The following is a 22,267-nucleotide window of genomic DNA, read 5'->3' on the forward strand; positions in this document are numbered from 1 at the left end:
TTAAGTTGATTTTTTAAATAATGTTTTTTGACGGTGAATTAAATGAGGTTTACATATTATTTTTTTGATTTTGCTTAAATTTTTTTTCGATTACCTATTACGTATATTGCATATTTCGAATTCCTAAAGTGATCTTTCAAAAATATTAATTAGTGATTCTTGGTAAACGCACGGTATATATTATAATCGCGATCAGGCAACCCTAATATTATTTTATGTCAGCGGTCAGTTTTCGGTATGTCTGCCGCACCACACCGTTTAATTTTTAATGAATTTTATCAAATAATTTACGTAAGAGCGTAAATATTATATTATATCGTATTATAGTAATATTGATTGTACAGGATGACAAAATGATAAAAAATAATCAATATAGTATAACCTAACCTGACGCGTTGCCCGTTTCCCGAGGATTTTCTAATAAGATCGCGGAGCCTGCATTATAAGACTCGTATTGTATCACCCCATATTATTTACACGCTCTATGTTCGTTACTAGATAGACAGTTACAATAGCGTAAATAGAATATAAATTTTATAGGTATATGCAAAATGTTTACAAGACATTGGTACCTATAGACTATAGTAATCGGAGTAATATCACGAACGTTTATAATTACAATTAATTGTAAAACTATAATTACATATTTTAAAATTAAAAAATAAATACAGGAAAAATACGTTCAAAAAAAGAAAATAATTTAAATGTCAATAGATGTAGCAATCAAAATATAACTATATGAAAGTATAGAAATTAGAAATAATAACATTTATTTAAATTCAATGTTCAATAAGAATCTATGTAAAAGTTAGCAAGTTTGGAACACGTCATAATTTGAAGATTTCTGGATGGATTACCTGGAAAGGGTTTACGCAGAATTTTTTTTAACGAAATATGTTATTCGATTGAGACATCGCGATAACTTCTATAGTCTGCAACAAACTTATGTGTAAATATAATTACATATGAAGTGAAAAACTTTTGGGGGGACTATCATAATTATATGGTATGCATACACAGTAATATTCAGGAGACACGAATAAATAATCTATTTAAAAATTGTACGTAAGCGTATTTACCTATTTTTAATTTTTGGCCTTAAGGCGCATGCAATAATTAAAATAATTAGAAATTAACTATATTAGTAGGTATAGATAATTGAATATAAGTATATCCAATATCCATACTATTCAGTACTTATAATCAATGGTATTAGTTATTAGTTATTAATTTATTATATAACAATATATTATTAAAATGAAAAAAATAGAAATAAATAATTATAAATACACATCATATTATTATGTAATATTGTATATGTTTTTAAAAAATAACAGTTTTATTACCAAAATATAAGTAATGGGCTTCGCAGTTCGAGGAATTGTATAGGAGTCATCTCGAAACTGCAGGGCAAAAAATAAATCGTATACGTAGTAGTTTTTTAGACAAAATACGAATGTATAGATATTAAATCAATTGGGAAAAAACATTAAAAATTGTCATTCGTTACTCATAAATAGTCATAATATAGAAATATGTATATATAAGGATATCAAATATAATAGTATGTAAACATTGTAAACACGCGTACAACGCTGTGGGCGTCCTGGACAGTGTCGTTATAGTAATGAGTGTGCACATATTATTACGTATTACATGATGCATACTTATGGATGATAACACTATAATACATAAAATATAAAAATATTTAATAATTTAGTTTACGTCGAAATATTGAATGACAAAATATACAGGAGAAGTACTTACAGATCAGTCAGACTTTATCGTTCTCTCTTCCGCTGCCCTACCCGTCTCTATGTTCCATCACGCCAGTCTGCACGTGACAGAAATTCGCCATTTGTCGGTTTTTTTTTTTTGTGTGTAATCGCAGTTCACTGTCCGCATAAGAATATTTGTATATTATTATTAGATATCTTATTAAAACGATTTATAATACGCACGGAATCCGTAGTAGAAAATAGAAATCAATCGGTGTTAAACAGTAGTTGCCGCTTATTCACCTATTGGACTCACAAAGGCTGGTCCCGTATTACACGCATGCTAACAATTAACAAATTTGAAACAATTTGTTTATTGAATTTACTTCATTGGTTAATGGGATTAATGTGTATTTTTTAGGGCAAATTTTTAATTTTTCTGATTTTATCGCATGTATTTTTGCAATTAATAGTTAATACCGTGTTTTCTACTCATTAAATCGAAAAGCATTAACGTTATTAAAAATATTTTTACTATATAAATTGAAATGATTACGAGACAAAATTGAATATTTCATATTTTTAGCATTATTAAAATATTCATGTATCATTTCTATACGAATGACAATCTACATTTAAAATAAATAATAATAAATATCTAATAGTGCTTAACCAAATTTTAATTTTTTACTTTAATGTGTAAATACATATATTTTTTTTATTCTTGAACTATGGAATCATTCTGCTAATAGGCATAAATTCTGTGGTTCCAAAGTTAGTACAATTAGCGGCGAGTAACTATGTAAACGTTGAAAATTTAAAATACCCGTCGCGTGTCGTTGTCGCAGGGAAGAACAGGCATTGTCTAATTTTTTTTTATATTGTATTATAATTATTTATCCTTATTATACTATTGAACTTGACACTTGAGCGTTGAGCGGTTGCTCTTTTCAAAAAATGAAATATGTTTTAGTGGCTTTTGTGTTTCGATTGAGCGTATAAACACAATTGTTATTCTTGGCACCTATTTATACGTATTGTATTGTATAGATACACTAACCATAAGAAAATAATTGTATGTCTGCACCGATCTAAAAAAAATGTTATGCGCTGTGGAGTAAAAAAAAAAAAAAACATAATCAATTTTAATTTTTATTATACACTTATAATATGGCTCTGATAATTAGATTCCGTGCTGCACACGGGCTCAGGCCACGCAGAACACGAAAATACGTGCACAGGAAAAAATCGAAAAGGAAAAACAACAGTTGGCCATTGCAGCGATTCGATAGGGAAACCATTTACTGCAAACAAGGTCTCTGGGTCGGCGTGCGGGAAACACCATGACGCGGGAGCGCCGCGCTGACGAGTGACGATTCGAGAGTCGAGGACGCCGCTGCCGCCGAAGACACGCGCACGACTATGGGTTACGCGCGGGCTATATTTTGTTATTTCATTTTTATCGTATTTTTTGTTCGACGAGAGCGCGCGCACCTCCGGCAGTTAACCCGATGCCGGTTTCACGTGCGGTGTCTGCTGCGGTTCGCTCGTTCCGTTTGTTTCGCTCACAATAAATAAATAAACGAATATATAATAATACGATCCTGCGCCGATTTACGCGTGCACACCGTATATTATTATTATTATACACGTACAAATTACGGTTGCCCAATAATAATAATAATAATAATAATAATAATAATAATAATAATAATAACAATAATAATAATAATAATAATAATAATAACAATAATAATAAAAATAATAATAATGATAATTATAATTTATCGTTGAATTCTACTGCATTTGATTGTTATTGGATCGCCGACGTTTATTTGAAAATTATTTTTACCATCAGTGCATTTGCCACGCCACTGAGACGCTGTCGTCTTCTATCGACCGTCCGACAATCGACGATGTAACGGCTCGCGAGAAAATTGTTGTTATTCACAGTGCTTGCGCCACGCACCTGTAGCAGAGTGCAGGACGGTTGTCGCTGTAGTGTGCGCGTGTGTCCCCAGTGGTTTTTGCCCACCGCTTTATAATAATATCGTCGTGCTGCCGCTGCTATCGTCGTTGTCGTCGTCGTCGTCGTCGTCCGTTTCAATAATAATAATAATATACATATACACACACACACACACATATAATATATATATAATTCTGTAACCTCCCGTCTTTACCGACGCAAATCCTACACACTACGTTCGTACGTCGCTGCGTGGAACACACGTGTATGCGCGTGTGTAATCGTCCGTCCGTGTCTGTGATAATATTTTTTAATTTTCTTTTCTAAGTTTTTATCTTAAATTCAATCTCATCCACTCGCAATCGGGGTCCAAGTCACACAAACCGTGAGTCTTATATTTTGATTTGATTTCAATTTAAAAAAATCCATCAGTACAATATTAAAACGATGTGCATGTAATGTAGTATTTGTAGTATTTTGCTCTCCGTGACGCGCTTAATAATAGCGTTAGCTCGCATAGACCACCAATCACAAACGTAATACTTGTAATTAATATATTATAATACGAGAAATTTAAAAAAATAAATAATAAAAACGCACAACACGTGATCACTCAAAATACTAATAGCGTAGAGGTAAGCTAGTATATACATAACACCAATCGTTTTATGCGTTTTATCCGAGTGAACACATTTATTAGAGCATTAGGTTTATAATTTAAATAGCCGGAGAAAAATACAGAACACAAAGTATATAAGTGTATCATTGTTTGACCAAACTACACGTGCTTTTATTTTATATTTTATATTTACTAAAAGATTATAAAGTAGATAATTAAAAAAAAAAAATTAATCATAGGTATATTTTTAATGTGTAACGGATTTTTGTTAACTGTCGATTTCAAATGCAAAATCTTTATTGGCTTAAATTACACAAATATTTAAATATATTATGTAATAATTAAATACTTGTTTTGTAGTTTTATATAGCAAACAACTTACTTATTTAGTTTTATTTGTAAATAGAAATTCAATGATAAACGGAATTAATATCGTTGCAGTTATAGTGTTGCATAATATATTATAACAGATTTCTGAAAAGTTATTTTTTTAAGTGTTTTCTACATAAACTGATATACCTACTTACCTACTTTCGTTTAATCTCTTTCTTGTGGATGAAAAGAAATTATTTGTACCTATTCGGAGGTGACCAGTATTTTTGATTCTACCGTAAATTCTCATACTTGTAACAGTAATAATAATAATAATAATAAAAAACAACTAACCTACATATAGTACATAATATTATTAGTATACTACATATATAATACTTTGTTCATAGGTAATTTTATAAGTTTTTATTTTATATTTTTTATAAATCTGAATAAACAATTATTATAGTTATAGATTAATAAATACACAATAGAAAAAAATGGTATTGTAGATAATTTTGCGTTTATTATTTTATAGATTTTGAATATTTATACGATTACGATACTAAAGATTTATTTATTTCATATATCTTATGTAGGTAATCAGCTTTATATTTATAAATATACATCTGTATTATATTATATAAATTCATACATATACACGAAGTGATACATCTATAGATTGTTTACCTTAGAATTTAATTGGATAATTAATAGTTGTAAAATACTACCATCATACAAATATTTGATAATATACGTATACTTTACAATAATATGTATGCAAAATAGATGCTTGTCTAATGTTGAAACTTTAAACAAAAGTTTCTTTTAGTTCAATGAAAAATGAAAATTATAAGATTAGATTTTTAAAATGTATAAATTGTTTGATAAATGTGTGCTAATAACAGGAAGTATAGCTTTAGTCGAACTAAATTAAAAATCAATAATATTTACAGATCGATATAATTTACATCATAGAAGGCACCAATCTATACAGTATAAGTTTGAAGTATAATTTTTAACTTATTATTAATTTATATTAAATAGATATTTACAGTGTTTTATTTAATGTTATGTTAAATCTTTAATTTACTGAATTATGTTTGAATTTATTTTTTAAATAATTATTTAGTTTAATAATTCATAATTTCTTAATTCACAAAATTATCAACTATTCATTACCAAAATGTTATTATTTTTTGAAGGATACGTGTTATTATTGTCAATAATGTTTATTATATTTAAATTAATCTGGTTGGTTTTGAGTATAAAGCTTATTTGAAATCAAGAACTTGGCAATTTTAGTTACCTTATTTTATAAACTATATTTTTGTTATTTGTATCATGCCACTAAAAGATACAGTTTGTGTTTCTTATCTTATCAAACTACTTAAATATATTTTAAATAGTTTAAACAAAATGTTATATAATGTATGCTTTAAATCATGTTTAATTGGATAAATATGCGTAATACATATTAAATAATAAGTCATGAAAAATGTCTTTAATGTGGCAAAAAATTGTCCAAAAACAGGTATGTGCGGTGGTTTTAAATTTGACATTTTTTAATATTGAAAGAGATATTCATACAGATTTGGTTATAGTTGTCGCTTATGTTTTGATAAATGTATCAAAGTTAATTTAGTTTTTACAAAACTCAGTGTTACGTTTATTTTTTTTTAATATTAGAAAATTGTTTGATGTTAAAAATACACATAAAAAATAAAATAAGCGTCTATAAATTTAGAGAAAATTATATGGATACTATATAGTCATGTTATTATTATTATTTAATAACACATTTTTGACATTAATAACAGGTTTTTCGAAAATGGCATAATATTTTATTTTTATTAGATGTATAGTTGTTAATTTCATAAAATAATCTACTTTTTTAATATTTCCGATTCTTAATTAATAATTAATAAAAATCTGGGCATTTTTAATTTTTCTTTATTTTATTAGATATTGTTAAATTTTTTAAAAACTATTAGTTTTGTTTTAATGTTACTTTTTGTAACTTAATATTTTAATGAATTATATAATTTAACATTTATCTACTCTAATTTAAATCTATAATATTGTAAAAAAAAAATGTACAACTAATTAAAACATGATAAATATTTATTATAATTTATACTAATTAATTAGATCATAGTTTCAAAATGTATGTATTGTCCTTGTTTAATTTTTACGTTATTATCAGTTAAAGTCATAAGCGTCCCTAGAGGGGGGAGACGGGGCACTTGCCCCCCCCCCCCCTAGAATTTTAAATTTGTTTCCTAATTGTAATAATTTAATGTTATACTGACGAAATATAATAATGTTCTAAAAATAAAATGTATAATAATAATATCTAATTGTAATAATGACAAAATATGATAATATAATATAAATAAAATGTATAAAAAAAATCTTTATTTATTTTTTAAATTAATCCCCCCCCTTTGAAAAATGTCTGGTGACGCCCATGGTTAAAGTAGTTATTTAACAGGTTTAAATGTTAACAATTTTAATTAAGGTTTTTTTTTTTGTATGATTATTCAGCTTTTATATTCATACACAAAATAATATAAAACTAATACTTACATTAATATAATCTTTTTTTTGGATTTTTACGGGCCGTTTAGGTCCATTGTCGCAACCATCAATTGTTTCCATTTCTCCCTCTTATTTACTAGTTGTTCTACATTTTGTCCATCGATACCAAAAATGCTAAGTATTTTTCGATCCTATTTCCTTTAAGTTGCTTGCGCTGACTTCTTGGTCGATTTTGTGTAGTTTTTATCTTGTAGCAAAACTATAATGGACCCTTTTAATTTCCATGTAAGACTGATTCAACTTAGTCTACTGCTCTTAATGGCTTTGACTATATTTATTTCTCCATGCAGTTTTTTTTTTTTACCTCGGTTTACCCTTACTTCGTAATTTTCTAAGATGGTTTTCTTAATTCAAATATTCTTCTAAGAATATTTCGTTTGAAGTTCGTTTATTTTTAATTGTTTTTGTTTTAGAACATGGTTATGCATGTCTATCTTCATCAACTGTTAATTCAATTAATATTCATGTAATAATACATAATTTATACTCCTAGAAACAAATATTTAATACTTTAATATAGGTAAGTACATAGTAAAATATTGTTTTTTGTGAAGAAAATTGTAAAGGCTTATTTATTTTCAAACGTTTATCATATTTTTTTGCGTTTAATAACAGTAAATTGTTTATAGTCATATAATATATTGTGATAATAAAACATCTATCATATAAGTTCAATTAGGTATATCGATTTTATCAGTTGAAGTTTACTATAGTCCACGGATGCTTCATAATTCGGTATATATAATGATTTTTAATGATACATTCTATAGTTTATATACTGAGGAATTTAATTTACAAATAATAATAAATAATAATTGATAGTTAATACTATATTTTTTTAAATTTATCTACAAAACAACAGATTAAACTTAAAATTATATGTTAATGCTAAAAAATACTAACATTGTATTTGTATATGCATTAATAGGTTGTTTATTATTTTGAGAGTATATATAATATTAGCTATAAAACTATAGTATGTAAAAGAAATGTTCGCTCTATTTTTATTTGAAATTAATTTCTTAGTAAAATCAATTTACTTGAAATCAAGTGAATATAATTCGATCTCTTTTATAGAGATGAGATCAATCACTGTTCCTTTCTCTTTTTTTACTTAAAGAAAGAATTCTTTTAGTAGGTACTTATCTCAATATAATAAAATAATTACTGCATTATTGCAGTTTGTATTGTTATATTTAACTAATATAAGTACTAATATTAAACAGTACAATTATTTCCTAATTCTATATACCTAATAGAATATAGATAATTTACGTTGTAAAAATGATTTCGTGTTTGTATTATTCTTTTTCATACGACTGTGCTTATTTTTACTCTTGATTTTGTAGTAGATTATTGATTATTCGTATTTTAATATCTAATAAACTAGGTAATTAAATTTGTGTATTTTTAAACAGCGATTTATATTAACATTTATATGAAATAAAATACATATCTTAATAATTTACATTTTGAATAGTGTCTTCAAGATTTGTAAATAATATTATAAACGTAATATGTACAAACATTATATTATATGGTACTAGAGAGTGCTTTGCTTACAGTGTTGTACATGATATTATATAGATTTTCGCATAATATTAAATACAGTCTAGTAACACGCACTTGTAAGTATTAAAGTTAAGCTTAAATATATTCATTTTTGTATACATTTAAATGCATATAATTGAATTAAACCGTTTCGATGATTTTTTTTCCGAATAATTATAGAGAAACTGTATATATTTGTTAAATAATAATAATATGAATTATTTGAAAATAATATTTACCTAAAATACATTATTTTTTTGCTCACAATTTAAAAGTACAATAAAATAAACGAATAATATTATTTATTACAAAATATATAGGTATACTTTTTTGATATAAATATTATTTTATATACATAATGCTATTGTTATAACTTTTCCGTAATACAATGAAAATTGAATTTTTAGAACTTAGTTGAAAATGCATTAAGCTATTTCTAGTGTATTTATTTATTTTTATCTTTTTTGGTAAATAATTATGTTTTGATAAATTTGTGATTTGTACAGATTTTTTTTTTCGAATTTATGTAAAAACTGTAGTATCTTTCTTATGACGATGGATGTAGCTTACAATGATTTGAGGCTTCAATTAATTAAAATACAAATTAATAGAGGAACTACATTAATAGACATCCTGGAAATTGTATTAATAAATAAATTTAATATAAATTTATTTTTTCAGAATCTCAAAAAGTGTAGAAGATGCAGTATATCATCATAATAATAAAGAGCTATGTATTTTATTTAAATTTGTTGATTACTCTGTGATACACTCTATTAGATTCAATTTTTATTGATTAACTTTGTAACACATTTACAAAAATAATGATTATATTATGTAAGTTGACCTAGCTTTTTCGTGCAACCGAGATATATCGACTTTCAACAATGAACTTGAAATATTAAATGATGTTTGTGTTACCGATATTTCTTCTATACAGAATATCTATGTTTGGTTCTGAATTTTGTAAATTCTTTTATCGATTGATATACTCGTATAGTATAGTAATTACTATTAACTAAATAATATCATAAATAATATGAGTTATACATATCTAAATATTATATAAATTGTGCAGGTAATAACATTGATAGTAAACTAATTTTTTCTTTGACTAAAATATTCTGAATAAAAGTTGTATTTTAATCCACAAAAAAGTTCCTTTTTAAATTAATTTAAAATAAATTTTTGTATCTTAAATAAAATTTAATAATTTAATTTCATAAAATTTTAAAAATTTTAAAGTTAGCATTGGTATAGTAATAAGGTTTAGATGGACAAATTATTTTTGAAGAGACATTGGTAATTTTAATTAAATTCTGGGCTATTTATTTTGTTAAATTTTTTATTAATAATTAATTTTTATTGATTAAATAAATCCAAACTTTGTACATATTGCATGTTTAGTCCTTTCGTGTAAGATAGTTTAAAAAATAAAAGGATTAACTTTAGTTAAGTAGGTACATTATAGTACATATACGTACAAGGTCATTCGTGATACCTTATTAATATAATTTGTCTTTATTGTAATAATATTTATTTTAATCACAAGTATAACTTTCATTGATATTAATACAATTGTGCTACTTGTATATGTATAATATTAAATGTAAAATTGTAAAATATTTTTATTTAATCATCAAATGTTTATAAAACTGCGTGATTTATTTTATAGTTTAGTATGTTAAATAAAAAAGTAAAAATAAAATTTTTTAAATACCTATTTTAAATCATTCAAAGTTCAACATTTAAAATATAAGAAATATAATTATAGATGTATTAAAATGTTAGGATTTGCAAAAATTGTGTCTTATCTATGAATTTATTTTCTAGCTAAATAATTAAGCGATATTAATCTTCAATCTGTATTTGTATATTATTATTATTATTATTCGCTTTACATATTTAAATTGATAATAGTAATATATACATTTAAACATTAAATATAATATATTAATTTTGTTAATATCATCATTTGTAATTATAAAAAATTATTTGATATTTTTAGGACTAAAGTGATCGGTTTTTTTAGAATTAAAAGTTGGTAACTATAGAAATATGAAAAAAGAAGAACCAGCCAACGTGGAGACCGGATTGGTCATTAAACAAAACAGTAAGTATTTTAGTGGTTATAATACGATACTCTTTAAACGCATATTTTCCAGTTTTTGTTGACAAATTTTAATTTTATATAGAGTCGATGAACTGTTCAAGAGTATTAAATCTTATGGTTTTATTTGGATTTATGGTCAATTATATGCTACGAGTAAACTTCACAATAGCCATTGTAGACATGGTACCGAACCATAAACAAAATGTCTCAATAGAACAAGCCACTAATTTTTCATTACCATTAAATGAAACAAATGTAAGTACAACTAATATTATTTTTATTATACAAATTATACCGATCCACGCAAAATTGATTGAAGATTTTGTCAATGTTACCTATTATAATGATTAGTGAAGTACCTTACTAATCTCATATTCAATATTTTATAATGATATATTTTAAAGTGTTTTAAATAATATTAATTTCAAATATCGGCTATTACGAGAAACACTGCCCTTGAATTTAATTTCACTACTTTATGACAACATATTGCTGGTCAGTTATTTTACATCATTGGCACGAAATCTAAAAGTTTTTGGACCCACACCAAAACAATAAACATTGGTTTTTTATGATAGTATTATTAAAATCGGGTTCTATTTTTGTTGTCTCTGTGAAAACATGAAAAATTTTGCAAATTCAATTAAATTATCAACGAAATAATATTTTGTTTATAAATATTAGTTATTTGTTAGAAAAATAAAATTTGATTACAAGGTAATAAAATAAACTATTAGGAAATAAATATAGCACTCGATTAAAGACGTTGGAAAAAATCATTTATATGGATGATTTTCGTATTTATTTTATAATTAAATATAATTTATGAGTAAAATGAAATAAAATAATATTTAAATAAATATAAAATATTTCATGAATATAATATATACTGATTAGTGATTATTTTCAAATATTTATTAACAGATTTTAATTCTTCAAAATTGTATTTAAAAATATTGAATGAAAACTACATTATTAATACATAAATATATGGTAATCAATAAGTGTAATATTGGAATTTTTAGTAATTTTTGTGTTTAACTTAAGAATTTTTATTGTTCAAACGAAAATTGTTGTAACAACTTGAATACATCGTATACATTTTCATTATATTTATACCAGTTAGTAGTTCATAAAACGCAGGAAAGATATATTATATATTTGTATGTATCATTGATTTAAACGTATATCATTAGTAAATGTTAATTATTATATATTTAAACAATTATTGTGTTTATACATTTTTACATTATTGAGATAAAAACGTCTTAGAAGTGCTAAAACAAACAAACATGTAACATTTGTGGAAAATTAAGTCCTCGTATGTTTCTGTAATATAATATACTTTAAATTTGAAGTTATTTGGGTTTGGAGTTGGATACACGAGGTTAGTTTTATTTTCACTGAAACTGTATATGAAATAATTTAAAATATACTGTAGTCAACTCACGATGTAATGAATTTCAGAGGACCTAAAAAAAAAGTTTGTTACTAATATCGAGAACTTGCTATATTCACATTTTTAAATACATATCAAGATATTTTCAAGATAACGAAAGTGTTGTTCGTTGTACCGAGATTTCCGTTATATCATGAGTTGATTCTTAAATATTTTAGTATATTACAGTTATACTATAATATGCTGATTACTAGAATTGTCCATTTGTAATAATTAATAACCATTAATCGTTAGGTAATAGGTTAGTCATGCTCATTATTAAATTTGGTAAGTTAATTATTTATTATAATCAGTAGTTATTGTCCTATTTTAGTAAATAAATTACGAATGTTTACATGAATTTTTGAATAATATTAAATCAACAACTATTATTTAACAATTATAATATGTAGTATTATACATTCTTAGAATATCAGATTGCTTCAAGGATGAAAGTATAACAATAGGACATTTGCAATTCGCAATGATATAACTTATAATACATTTTACGGATTAATTACTCAGCGTTTAAAGAATGGCGGTAATTAAAATAGATAGACCTTTGGAATATACCAGTAAAATGCTATATGATATCTCAATGGTTTTATTTTTTCTGGGTTGCATATCATGTTAATATCCTTATTATAAAAAGTAGCGTTTTATCTTGTTTTATTAAAATGGCAACTTGATACTTTTCCTTCTCCAATAGATATTCACTGACATTAGCTGTAATATTAATTTTTTGATTTCGCAAAGTTAAAATTGAAATAAATTTAAATTATTTCAGCATTTTTGCGTTCTACTTTTAGGGTTTTAATTTATATTAAAATAATTTAAAACAAAATCAAGTCAAAAGTAGGTACAGTAAGTGACTATGTTATATTGTATATTATTAGTTATTCATTACCAAGTATAAAAACACCAAACTATGATAATTGTATAAATAGTATTGAACTACGTTGTAGTAATAATTTGAAGAATGTTTTGAAGATAAATCAAAGATTTGATATATATTAAGATCAAAGTACGATTTGTTTCACGAATAATTACGTATATATTTTAAACTGTTTAATATAAATAATTTATTGTAAATAATAAATATATTAGTATTTTATCATTTATGCCTAATGTATTATCTTTGTTATTCAATTATTTTCCTCGAGGGAATAATTTAAAATGAAAAAAAAAAAAAAGTATTAGAAAAGAAAAATATATTTGAATGTTTTGATTAATGATTTTAATCCACAGTATAAAACTTCATACCTTATTGCATTTTAACAGAACATTTATTTTTGTTATATTAAAAGCTTTTAATTTTACTGTTCATATTTTGGAAAAATGTAACAAATTTTTTTTTAAATAAGTAGAATATTGCGTACTTTATCTTTTTTTAATGTTATTCAATTTGAAGTTCAAACGCTCATAACAAAATTAATGTTGCTTTACAAAATACTTTCTATTTTAATTATTGTAATGAAAACTTTTGAAAATTCTGTTTTAAATTTTCAAACATAAGCTTTAAAAATTAAAAATGTAATGAATTATTAACTAAAATATGCAGTTTTCGGGATTTTATGAATTTTGTCAATAGTTGAATTTCAAATAGAAATAAAAATTGTGTTTTCAATATTTTTTAATTATTTCAAATAGATTGATAAATCTTTTATCAAGTTACTAAATTTTTTTACTTCTAAGCAAACGATATTAGTCGATATTAAAGTCGAAAAAAAAAAAAAAACCAAATTGAAGTAAAAAATTTCAAAAGATCCAAAATATTTTTAAAAAGTTTTCATATTTGGAAAATGATAACATATTTATTTATATTATATAAATAAATAATAAAAACCTAAACAATTATTGTAAAACCAATAAATTTAATATATTATATTATAATAATACGTCATAATATAATATAGGTATCTATTATAGATATTAAAATATTAAAATTTATGTTTTGATGGATGAATTGGTTGATATAAAAAATTTTAATAATTGTTAGATATTTAAAATACCGTTTTATTAAGTTGATTTCTTTTTCTACGATCCAGTGTTCAGTAAATCTTAAAATTCAGTTTTGATTTAGATTAGTTATTAGTATATATATAAATATTTATTATTTTTATTTATATTCAATAATCAATATAGGTTTATGATGTTATATATTATCATATAAATAAAACACACTTTTCAAAATAATCTTGATAAATGAATATTATATAATATTTATGAATTAAAATTCTTAATCATTAGATGATGAACGAATTTGTACAAAAATTATTACACTGTTGTGAATTCACACCGAGGACACTTAATGTTATGATAAGTAGATAGGTAATTTTTTTATCTTCAGATTTATAACTTTTAGGATAAATGATCAAAAAAATGATGATGATAAAAAAATATAAAACTAGCTATATTTTTAATTTTCTAATTTATGTATACTTAATTATTTATATTGAATGGTTAGTATAATAAAATTATTTACGATTAATATAAATGTATTATGTTTTCTAATTACTAGGTTAAGTGCCCCAAGGTAATGAAAATATAGTTTATAATTTATCAATAATAATTTAGGGCATCAAATCACGATATAGCTTAAGTTTTTAATGGCCATATAACTACAACCAATTTAATTGGTTTTTGTTTTCGATTATAACCAATATTATGACCTTTAATGTTTTAATATAGGTATAAATTACATCTGTATAGTCTACAATATTTTATAATAATTACGTCATCTAATACATTAATTAATTATTATTTAATGATAAATAATATTATGTTAGGATAAGTATTCTAAATAGGCTAAATCATTCTAATAACCAATAGGTGATAACATTTTTTTTTTGATATTTGTTTATTATATGTTATATTTTTAAGTTTTAAGCTATTATAATGATATGTTAAAGATTTTCAAATTGTATACTTAAAGTTTGGAATAATATTATTTTATAATAATTTCTCTCATTTAGGTCATTTTATTGATAAAATTATGTTACTTTTTTACAATTTATAATTTGTTTTATTTAAAATGTAAATCTTAAAATATTGTAATGATTATAAAAAAAAAAACAAAAAAAAAAAAAATGATATTAGTACTTAAAGTAATGGTTATAGAATTAAAATATTAGCTCAATACAAATATAACATGCTATAAATTATCACGATACCTGATACATCGAGTATATATGCTCGTAAATTCTATATGTTTTAAAGATCAGGTTTTTATTTTTTTTTCATATAATATAATAAATACTGTTATTTTTTTATTTCTTTTAATTTAATATGTTTGGTTTTTAAATGAATTGCAAAATTTAATTTAATGTATTGCCTGATTATTTATATATTTCATAAATAATAAATTTATGATATACTAAAATATATGTTAATTATATTTTAAAATTTTTAAATATCATTGTGATCATCCATCCGTTATGGCGCATAGTATAATGACATGCATTGCTAAGGCTACCTATATCCTTGTTGATTTTGTAAAATTTTATTACTGTGACATTCAGTTTATGCATTTTTTTTGTAATTCATATATCGGTTTTGAATAAAAACATAAAATTTTGATAATTTTACTATAAACAAACAATAGAAAAAGAAAACATCATAACTATGCTAATTTCTTATACTTGATTTTTATGAATTTATAGTTAAATAAAATTAAAATTATAAAACTATTCTTATATTTTTAATGTGTCTAAGTTTAAACGTTATTTCAATAGGTACACAATAAAAAAATAGAAGAATATGTTTTGTGATAGTTTAATATATGCATTATACAGACTTTCCTGTTTTCCACAATTTTTGTTCAAATGTGTACACAATTTTATTAATGTCAATTTAAGTATATTAAATTTGATTAAGTTAAGAAATCATCGGTTGTGGGTATTTAACTTTAACTTATATAATAAATAACTTATAGAAATCAGAAGTCATGTAATTTTGATTTATACCTACTTATTATTCATAGAATGTATCTACTATTTGTTTACTCAAAAAAAAAAAAAAAAAAAATGGTAGTAATAAATAAATAATTATAATATAAATAATTTATTATTTTTTAATTTATAATAATTTATGGACATTAATCAATTGCATAAATTCATTAAATTAAATATCAAAAATACTTTCATAAATATTTCAATTAAAATTAACCACAAAAAATAAATATAGCTGTGTATATAATAACATAAATATTAATATATATTTGCAACATTGTTTAATATTTAATATTTGAATAGATATTTAAAAGAGACTACAAAAAATTTAATGTATCTCTGTATTATATATCTAGGAACAATACGTATTATAATGTTTGGTTAATTTACACTAATATAAAATAATATTCAAAAGTGACAAATAATAATTGTTAGTAATTACTAATTAGTAAGTTTTTAGTAGGCACAAGAAAAGAGACGTAAGGGAGTGTAAAAAAAAATCCTCTCACAAGTCTATAAAATAATAATTACTTGGATTTTTCATACGACTTTGATAGTATTTTATTATATTATGCTTTTAGAAATAATAGAAGGCCATGATCAAAAATGTTACTGATGCATGGCGCTAATTGAATTAAAAATTGACGAAGCCTAGTGAATAATAATTGGATTTTAATTTTAAATTGATAAATTAACAATTTATTATCAAGACGGTGTTACACCAATGTTTGGTTTTCGTCTTTCACAATATAGTTAATGTAAACCAGTTAATCGGTTATGTTATGTTCTTATAAATTATTAGAAAGTGATCTCAGGATATAAACAATTTTAGTATAAATTTAAGAAACTCTTGGGTATGTTAAGGAAGGTAACTATTTTTTTAATTTTAGTATTTATTATCTAATAAGTAATTATAATGTATTGATTTTTTCAGACCACCGTGAGTTTGACATATTCCAATCCACCTAATGCTGTGAAATTTAATTGGTCCGAGTACGAACAAAATATGATATTGGGCAGTTTTTTTTGGGGCTATGTTCTTACGGAATTGCCAGGTGGTCGTTTAGCGGAAATGATTGGAGCACGACCGGTTTTCGGCTACTCTATGTTGCTAGCGTCTATGGTTACCTTATTGACACCTATGGCTGCAAAAATCAGCATATATTGCCTAATTTTTTGCCGAGTATTTTTAGGATTTACTTTAGTGAGTATTGTTCAATATATTTTTTACAATAAACATGTTTAAAAAGTAGATTGACACATTTTTTTTTTAGTATGTGCATCTATGAAATGGATTGTTTTATTTTTAGGTATATATATGTTACGCATATAATACGTGGAAAATAGTTTATTTTGTTGTTAAATATATTTATATAATTAATTAGAAAACTTAATAAACTTTCTAGTCGTAGATATGTGGTTAAAAAGTTTATTAAAAATAAATAAATCTCTAAAATAAAATAATAAAAAAAACTATTACTAATTAATAAAAATATTATATATCTAATAAATCTATCTTTAGTAACGTATATAAATTAATTAACATTTGTATTGGACTTATAGAATTAGAAAATACTGAAATAATTGGCATCAAATTTTGCATAGATACACATTCCTAAAGACTCAAGGAATGTTCTTTGCTTTGTTTTTCAAATTGTATAGGTTAATATAGGGTGGTTCACTCATATTTTATTTACGAATTTTAACATAAGCTTTAAAAGTTATTCGTTTAGATATCAGAAAAACTTAGCGAGTAGTTTGAACCATATTCAAAAATATCCTAACTTCTATATAGTTTATTCACCGATATAGTTCCTTATCTTAATAGGTTTATTCTTTTTTATCGGTTGAAGTCGTGTTATACATCTAGTTATTTATAAAATGAAAATTAATTTAACATTCTTGGAACTTAGTTATACTGTTTATTATATTTTGAAAAACTAGGTAATTTATTTAATTATTTTTAATTGTTATTCTTAAATTATAATTTGATTTACCTACAGTAATTTTGAAATGTAACAGTAGATTTAAACATTTTCAATTACTTTCTTCTATCATTTGTTAAAAAGTATGATCAATAAAATTATAATATTATTAAGTAACTTTTATCTGTTTTATTTTTATTTTAGGGAGTTACATGGCCGGCTATATTACCAATTGCTGCTAATTGGATTCCACCAAATGAACGCAGCAAGTTCATGTCCAACATGATGGGTACTGTGACATTTAACATAAAATTTTACTGCTTTTATATTAAACTATTTTTTAAACCATTTTTTTTTTTTTTTTTATTGATGATTACTTTTTATTTATACCTCTTTATTTTTAGCTATAGAATAAAATTACTTAGTAGCAATTTTTATAGTATACTTTGTATTGTTACGTATTTTTAAAACGAATAAGGTTTATTAATTTATTAAACTGCCATAAAAAAATTGAGTTCTTAACTATTAATTATAAAACACTCTGTATAGTATGTAGAAAAATTTAGTTTAATATGCTGACACTAAAAATAATTTGCCAATTGCACTGCAGTGCATTGTCTCGTATCTTGATTAATTCAAATTCATTTTAAAACTGTTTATTGATGTGGGAAGAAATTTTGAATATTTTTATACATCATGCATAAAAATATAATCTTAGAATGATTATTTAAAAAACAAACATGTTGTGAATTAGCTATTAGTCGTTGTACCTATATTTATGATAATAGTTGTATAATATAAAGATTATAGATATGAAAAAATATTGTCGCTTGTAAATAGATAATAGTACTTGTAATCCAACGGTAAACTGTACGAATTATGCATGATAAAACTATGAAATTATTGGATTTTGTTTCTAATTATTTGATATAAATTATATTTTTTTACGAATTTATTAAATTTTTAAAAAAAACTACACCATAAAACAAAAAAATTATTTGAACCCTATAATTATAGTCAATGTTCATACATTTTCTATGTATCAAGCAATAACAATGTCACTGAAATAGTAATAAACAATTATTCAAATAATATAAAAACAAATCCATTGAAATTATTTTTAATTATATTTAAGCTATCTATTAAATTGTTACTAAAATTATCTAATTTTTAATTGTATTGAAATTTCTAGCTTCTACTTTAGGCGCAGCTATTACATTGCCAGTTTGCGGTATACTAATTTCTGCATGGGGATGGGAATCGGCATTTTATATCACTGGACTAGTAGGTCTTGCATGGTCTGTATTGTGGTTTAATTTAGTTTTTGAAACACCTGCCGATCATCCTAGAATAACCGAATACGAAAGAAATTATATTGAAACAGAAATAGCTAAGCAAAGCAAACCTGGTACAAAGGTAATAACGAGTCTCAACAATATTTATTCTAGAACCTATCAATGAAATTAAAGATTTATCATGTTGATTAATATTAAGTACTTTACGATAATATCATATAATAATACAATGAATTTTAAATTATATGAATACAGTAAGATTTAAATACCAAGCCCATTTATTATTTAATTTTATTTCATAGACAACAAACTACTTGAAATTTGAATAATCCAAATTATACTTGTGTAGTTGTGCTATACAATTAATTAGAACGGATAAGAAAATATTCTGTTTATCTTGTACATATTCACTTAATTTTTGATTTAACCTACTTAAAAAGAGATTAAATTATAATTATTTTAATTTATAAGATTTCATTTTTTTTTTTATATAGCCAAAAAAACTGCCATGGATAAAAATATTGACGTCATTACCTGTATGGTCCATAGTTATTACACACGGAGCTAGTGTGTTTGGTTATTTTACTATTGTTAATCAGTTACCTACTTATATGAAATATTTACTTCATTATGACATTAAATCGGTATGCATATAATTAAGTATACATACTATGTTTTATTCATCGTGTTTATTTTTAATTTGTGACATTAATAAAGTTTAAAATATACATTAATCACTATCACAATTTCAGAATGGTTTCCTATCTAGTCTTCCTTATTTGGGCAAATATTTAATGGCATTGTTAGCTGGAATAATTGCTGATCGTTTACTTAATTCTGAGAAAATATCAAAGACAATGACTAGAAAAATCTTTACATTTATCGGTAATTTTTCTTTAAATGATTTTGTTTTGGAATTCCATGTTACTTGTTATAAAATTTATTTTACAGTTTTTTGAATTTATGTAAAAAACAAAGTTTTAATTTACAGGAGTATTTACGCCAGGTCTTTTGATGATCTTACAAGTGTATCTTGGAGATAATCAAGTGTGGTCGGTAATAATATTTACTATTGCATTGACGATGAACGGAGCTGTAACAGGTGGTTATCTTGGAAATGGTCTGGACATAGCTCCAAATTTTTCTGGTAGGTATTCAATATTTACTACCTTTTCTAACAGCTTGTAAAATAATTACTCGATGACATGAATGTGCAATGGTTATATTTCAGGCACAATATTTGGAATGGCGAACACATTGTCTTCGTTTGGAGGGACCTTGTCATCGTACATAGTGGGAAAACTAACGAATAACAATGTTAGTATAAGCGCGTTAAACACCAAATTTTGATTTAATATTTAAAATTTTACGTATACATAAATTATTATACGCATAATTTTACATATACTTGCAGCAAACATTTGAGCAATGGTGTATTGTATTTTGGATTTTGGCTGTAACATACATGTGTGGCGCTATGGTATTTTTAATATTTGGAACAGCGAAAACGTTATCGTGGAATTCGGGACCCAGCGCAGAAAAATCAAATGGTGTTTCATCAAGCGAATTGGAAGTGATGAACCCGTTGAAAACTTCATCAAATTCTCAATGATTTAACGAAAAACGAGTTTTGGAACAAAGACAAAACTATATAAAATGACCACTGTTATTTAATGTATAGATTACAATTTTTCTTTTTAAACAATGTACAAAGTTATTATTTATTGTATAAATATTAATATCTAACACATGATATCAAGTAAAATATTATATAATTATTCATATTGATAAATATTATAAAGAGACTAATAAACGAAATATTTTTTTTAAATATTTTGTGTTGAATTAGCCGTATGCTAATTGCTGATCCTATTTATTACAAACATACGTACATATAAAAGTTTAACGATGGAGAATAGATTACGGTCGATGATTGTTAATTGAATCTTAAATTTGTACGAATCATACAAAATATTTATAAATAAGTTATAAAGAGTGAAAGTTTTAGCCATAATTTTTTTTTTTGAATGTAAAGCAGGATGAGGGCCTCTTTATATCTGGTAACCTTCATGTACTTGGTTTGGGTCTTATTTATTGCATTTTTAATTTTTAATTTATTATTTATAGTTGATAAAATTGACGTTTATATTTAAAAAATGTATAAATCAATTTTAAAATAGTTATAAGGTATCCTACAGGGCATAACGATATTTTCGGCAATCTTATATCATCTAATTGTACGAATAATGTATTTATGTTGTTTTTAGATATTTAAATTACAAGTTGATTTAATTTTTACTATTTAGTATTTTTCACATTTCGGTAATTTTTTATGAAATTGTTATAAGATTATCTAATTATTTAACGTGTAAGTAATAAGTAATAAGTAGGTGTATTACTTAATTATTGAAGCAAAAAAGTAACACGTTTTGATGTTTAAACTTTTTAAAAGTCATTTATTTTAATATGATAATAATAAACTAGTTAATTAATAGCAAAAAACTAAAAAATATAAATGAATAGTTGATCCTGTACGTGAAAAATTAAATTCCTATGAATTTAACCCTACTTAAAACCCATTAAATGTAAACATCACAAATTTCTAACATAGTTATTTGAATTGTTTTGACAAAAAAAAAAAAAATAAAAAAATAAAAAAATATGTATATATATTTCTAAAAAATATGGATCTAAAATTATACATAGGTACAATCATAATAACTATTTTATTTACTATAACTAATGAAAACAATATAATATATGGTAACAAAAGTTT

The 22,267-nt window shown here is 23.8% G+C and overlaps 1 protein-coding gene across 1 annotated transcript; it reads left to right on the forward strand.

Annotated features, from left to right (window-relative positions):
* Nucleotides 1-4,048: 4,048 nt before the first annotated feature.
* LOC112604246 (sialin) lies at nucleotides 4,049-21,208 on the forward strand. The gene is made up of 11 exons (XM_025353196.1): nucleotides 4,049-4,072; nucleotides 10,779-10,883; nucleotides 10,966-11,138; nucleotides 17,206-17,475; nucleotides 18,401-18,485; nucleotides 19,389-19,612; nucleotides 19,986-20,135; nucleotides 20,244-20,376; nucleotides 20,483-20,638; nucleotides 20,723-20,808; nucleotides 20,906-21,208. Exons 2-11 carry the CDS (start codon nucleotides 10,829-10,831, stop codon nucleotides 21,101-21,103), a joined length of 1,530 nt encoding a protein of 509 aa, XP_025208981.1. The 5' UTR covers nucleotides 4,049-4,072; nucleotides 10,779-10,828; the 3' UTR covers nucleotides 21,104-21,208.
* Nucleotides 21,209-22,267: the final 1,059 nt, after the last annotated feature.

Source organism: Melanaphis sacchari, unplaced genomic scaffold (assembly GCF_002803265.2).
Source record: "Melanaphis sacchari strain LSU unplaced genomic scaffold, SCAv2.0 Contig11_pilon_pilon, whole genome shotgun sequence".
Taxonomy (NCBI): Eukaryota; Metazoa; Arthropoda; class Insecta; order Hemiptera; family Aphididae; genus Melanaphis; species Melanaphis sacchari.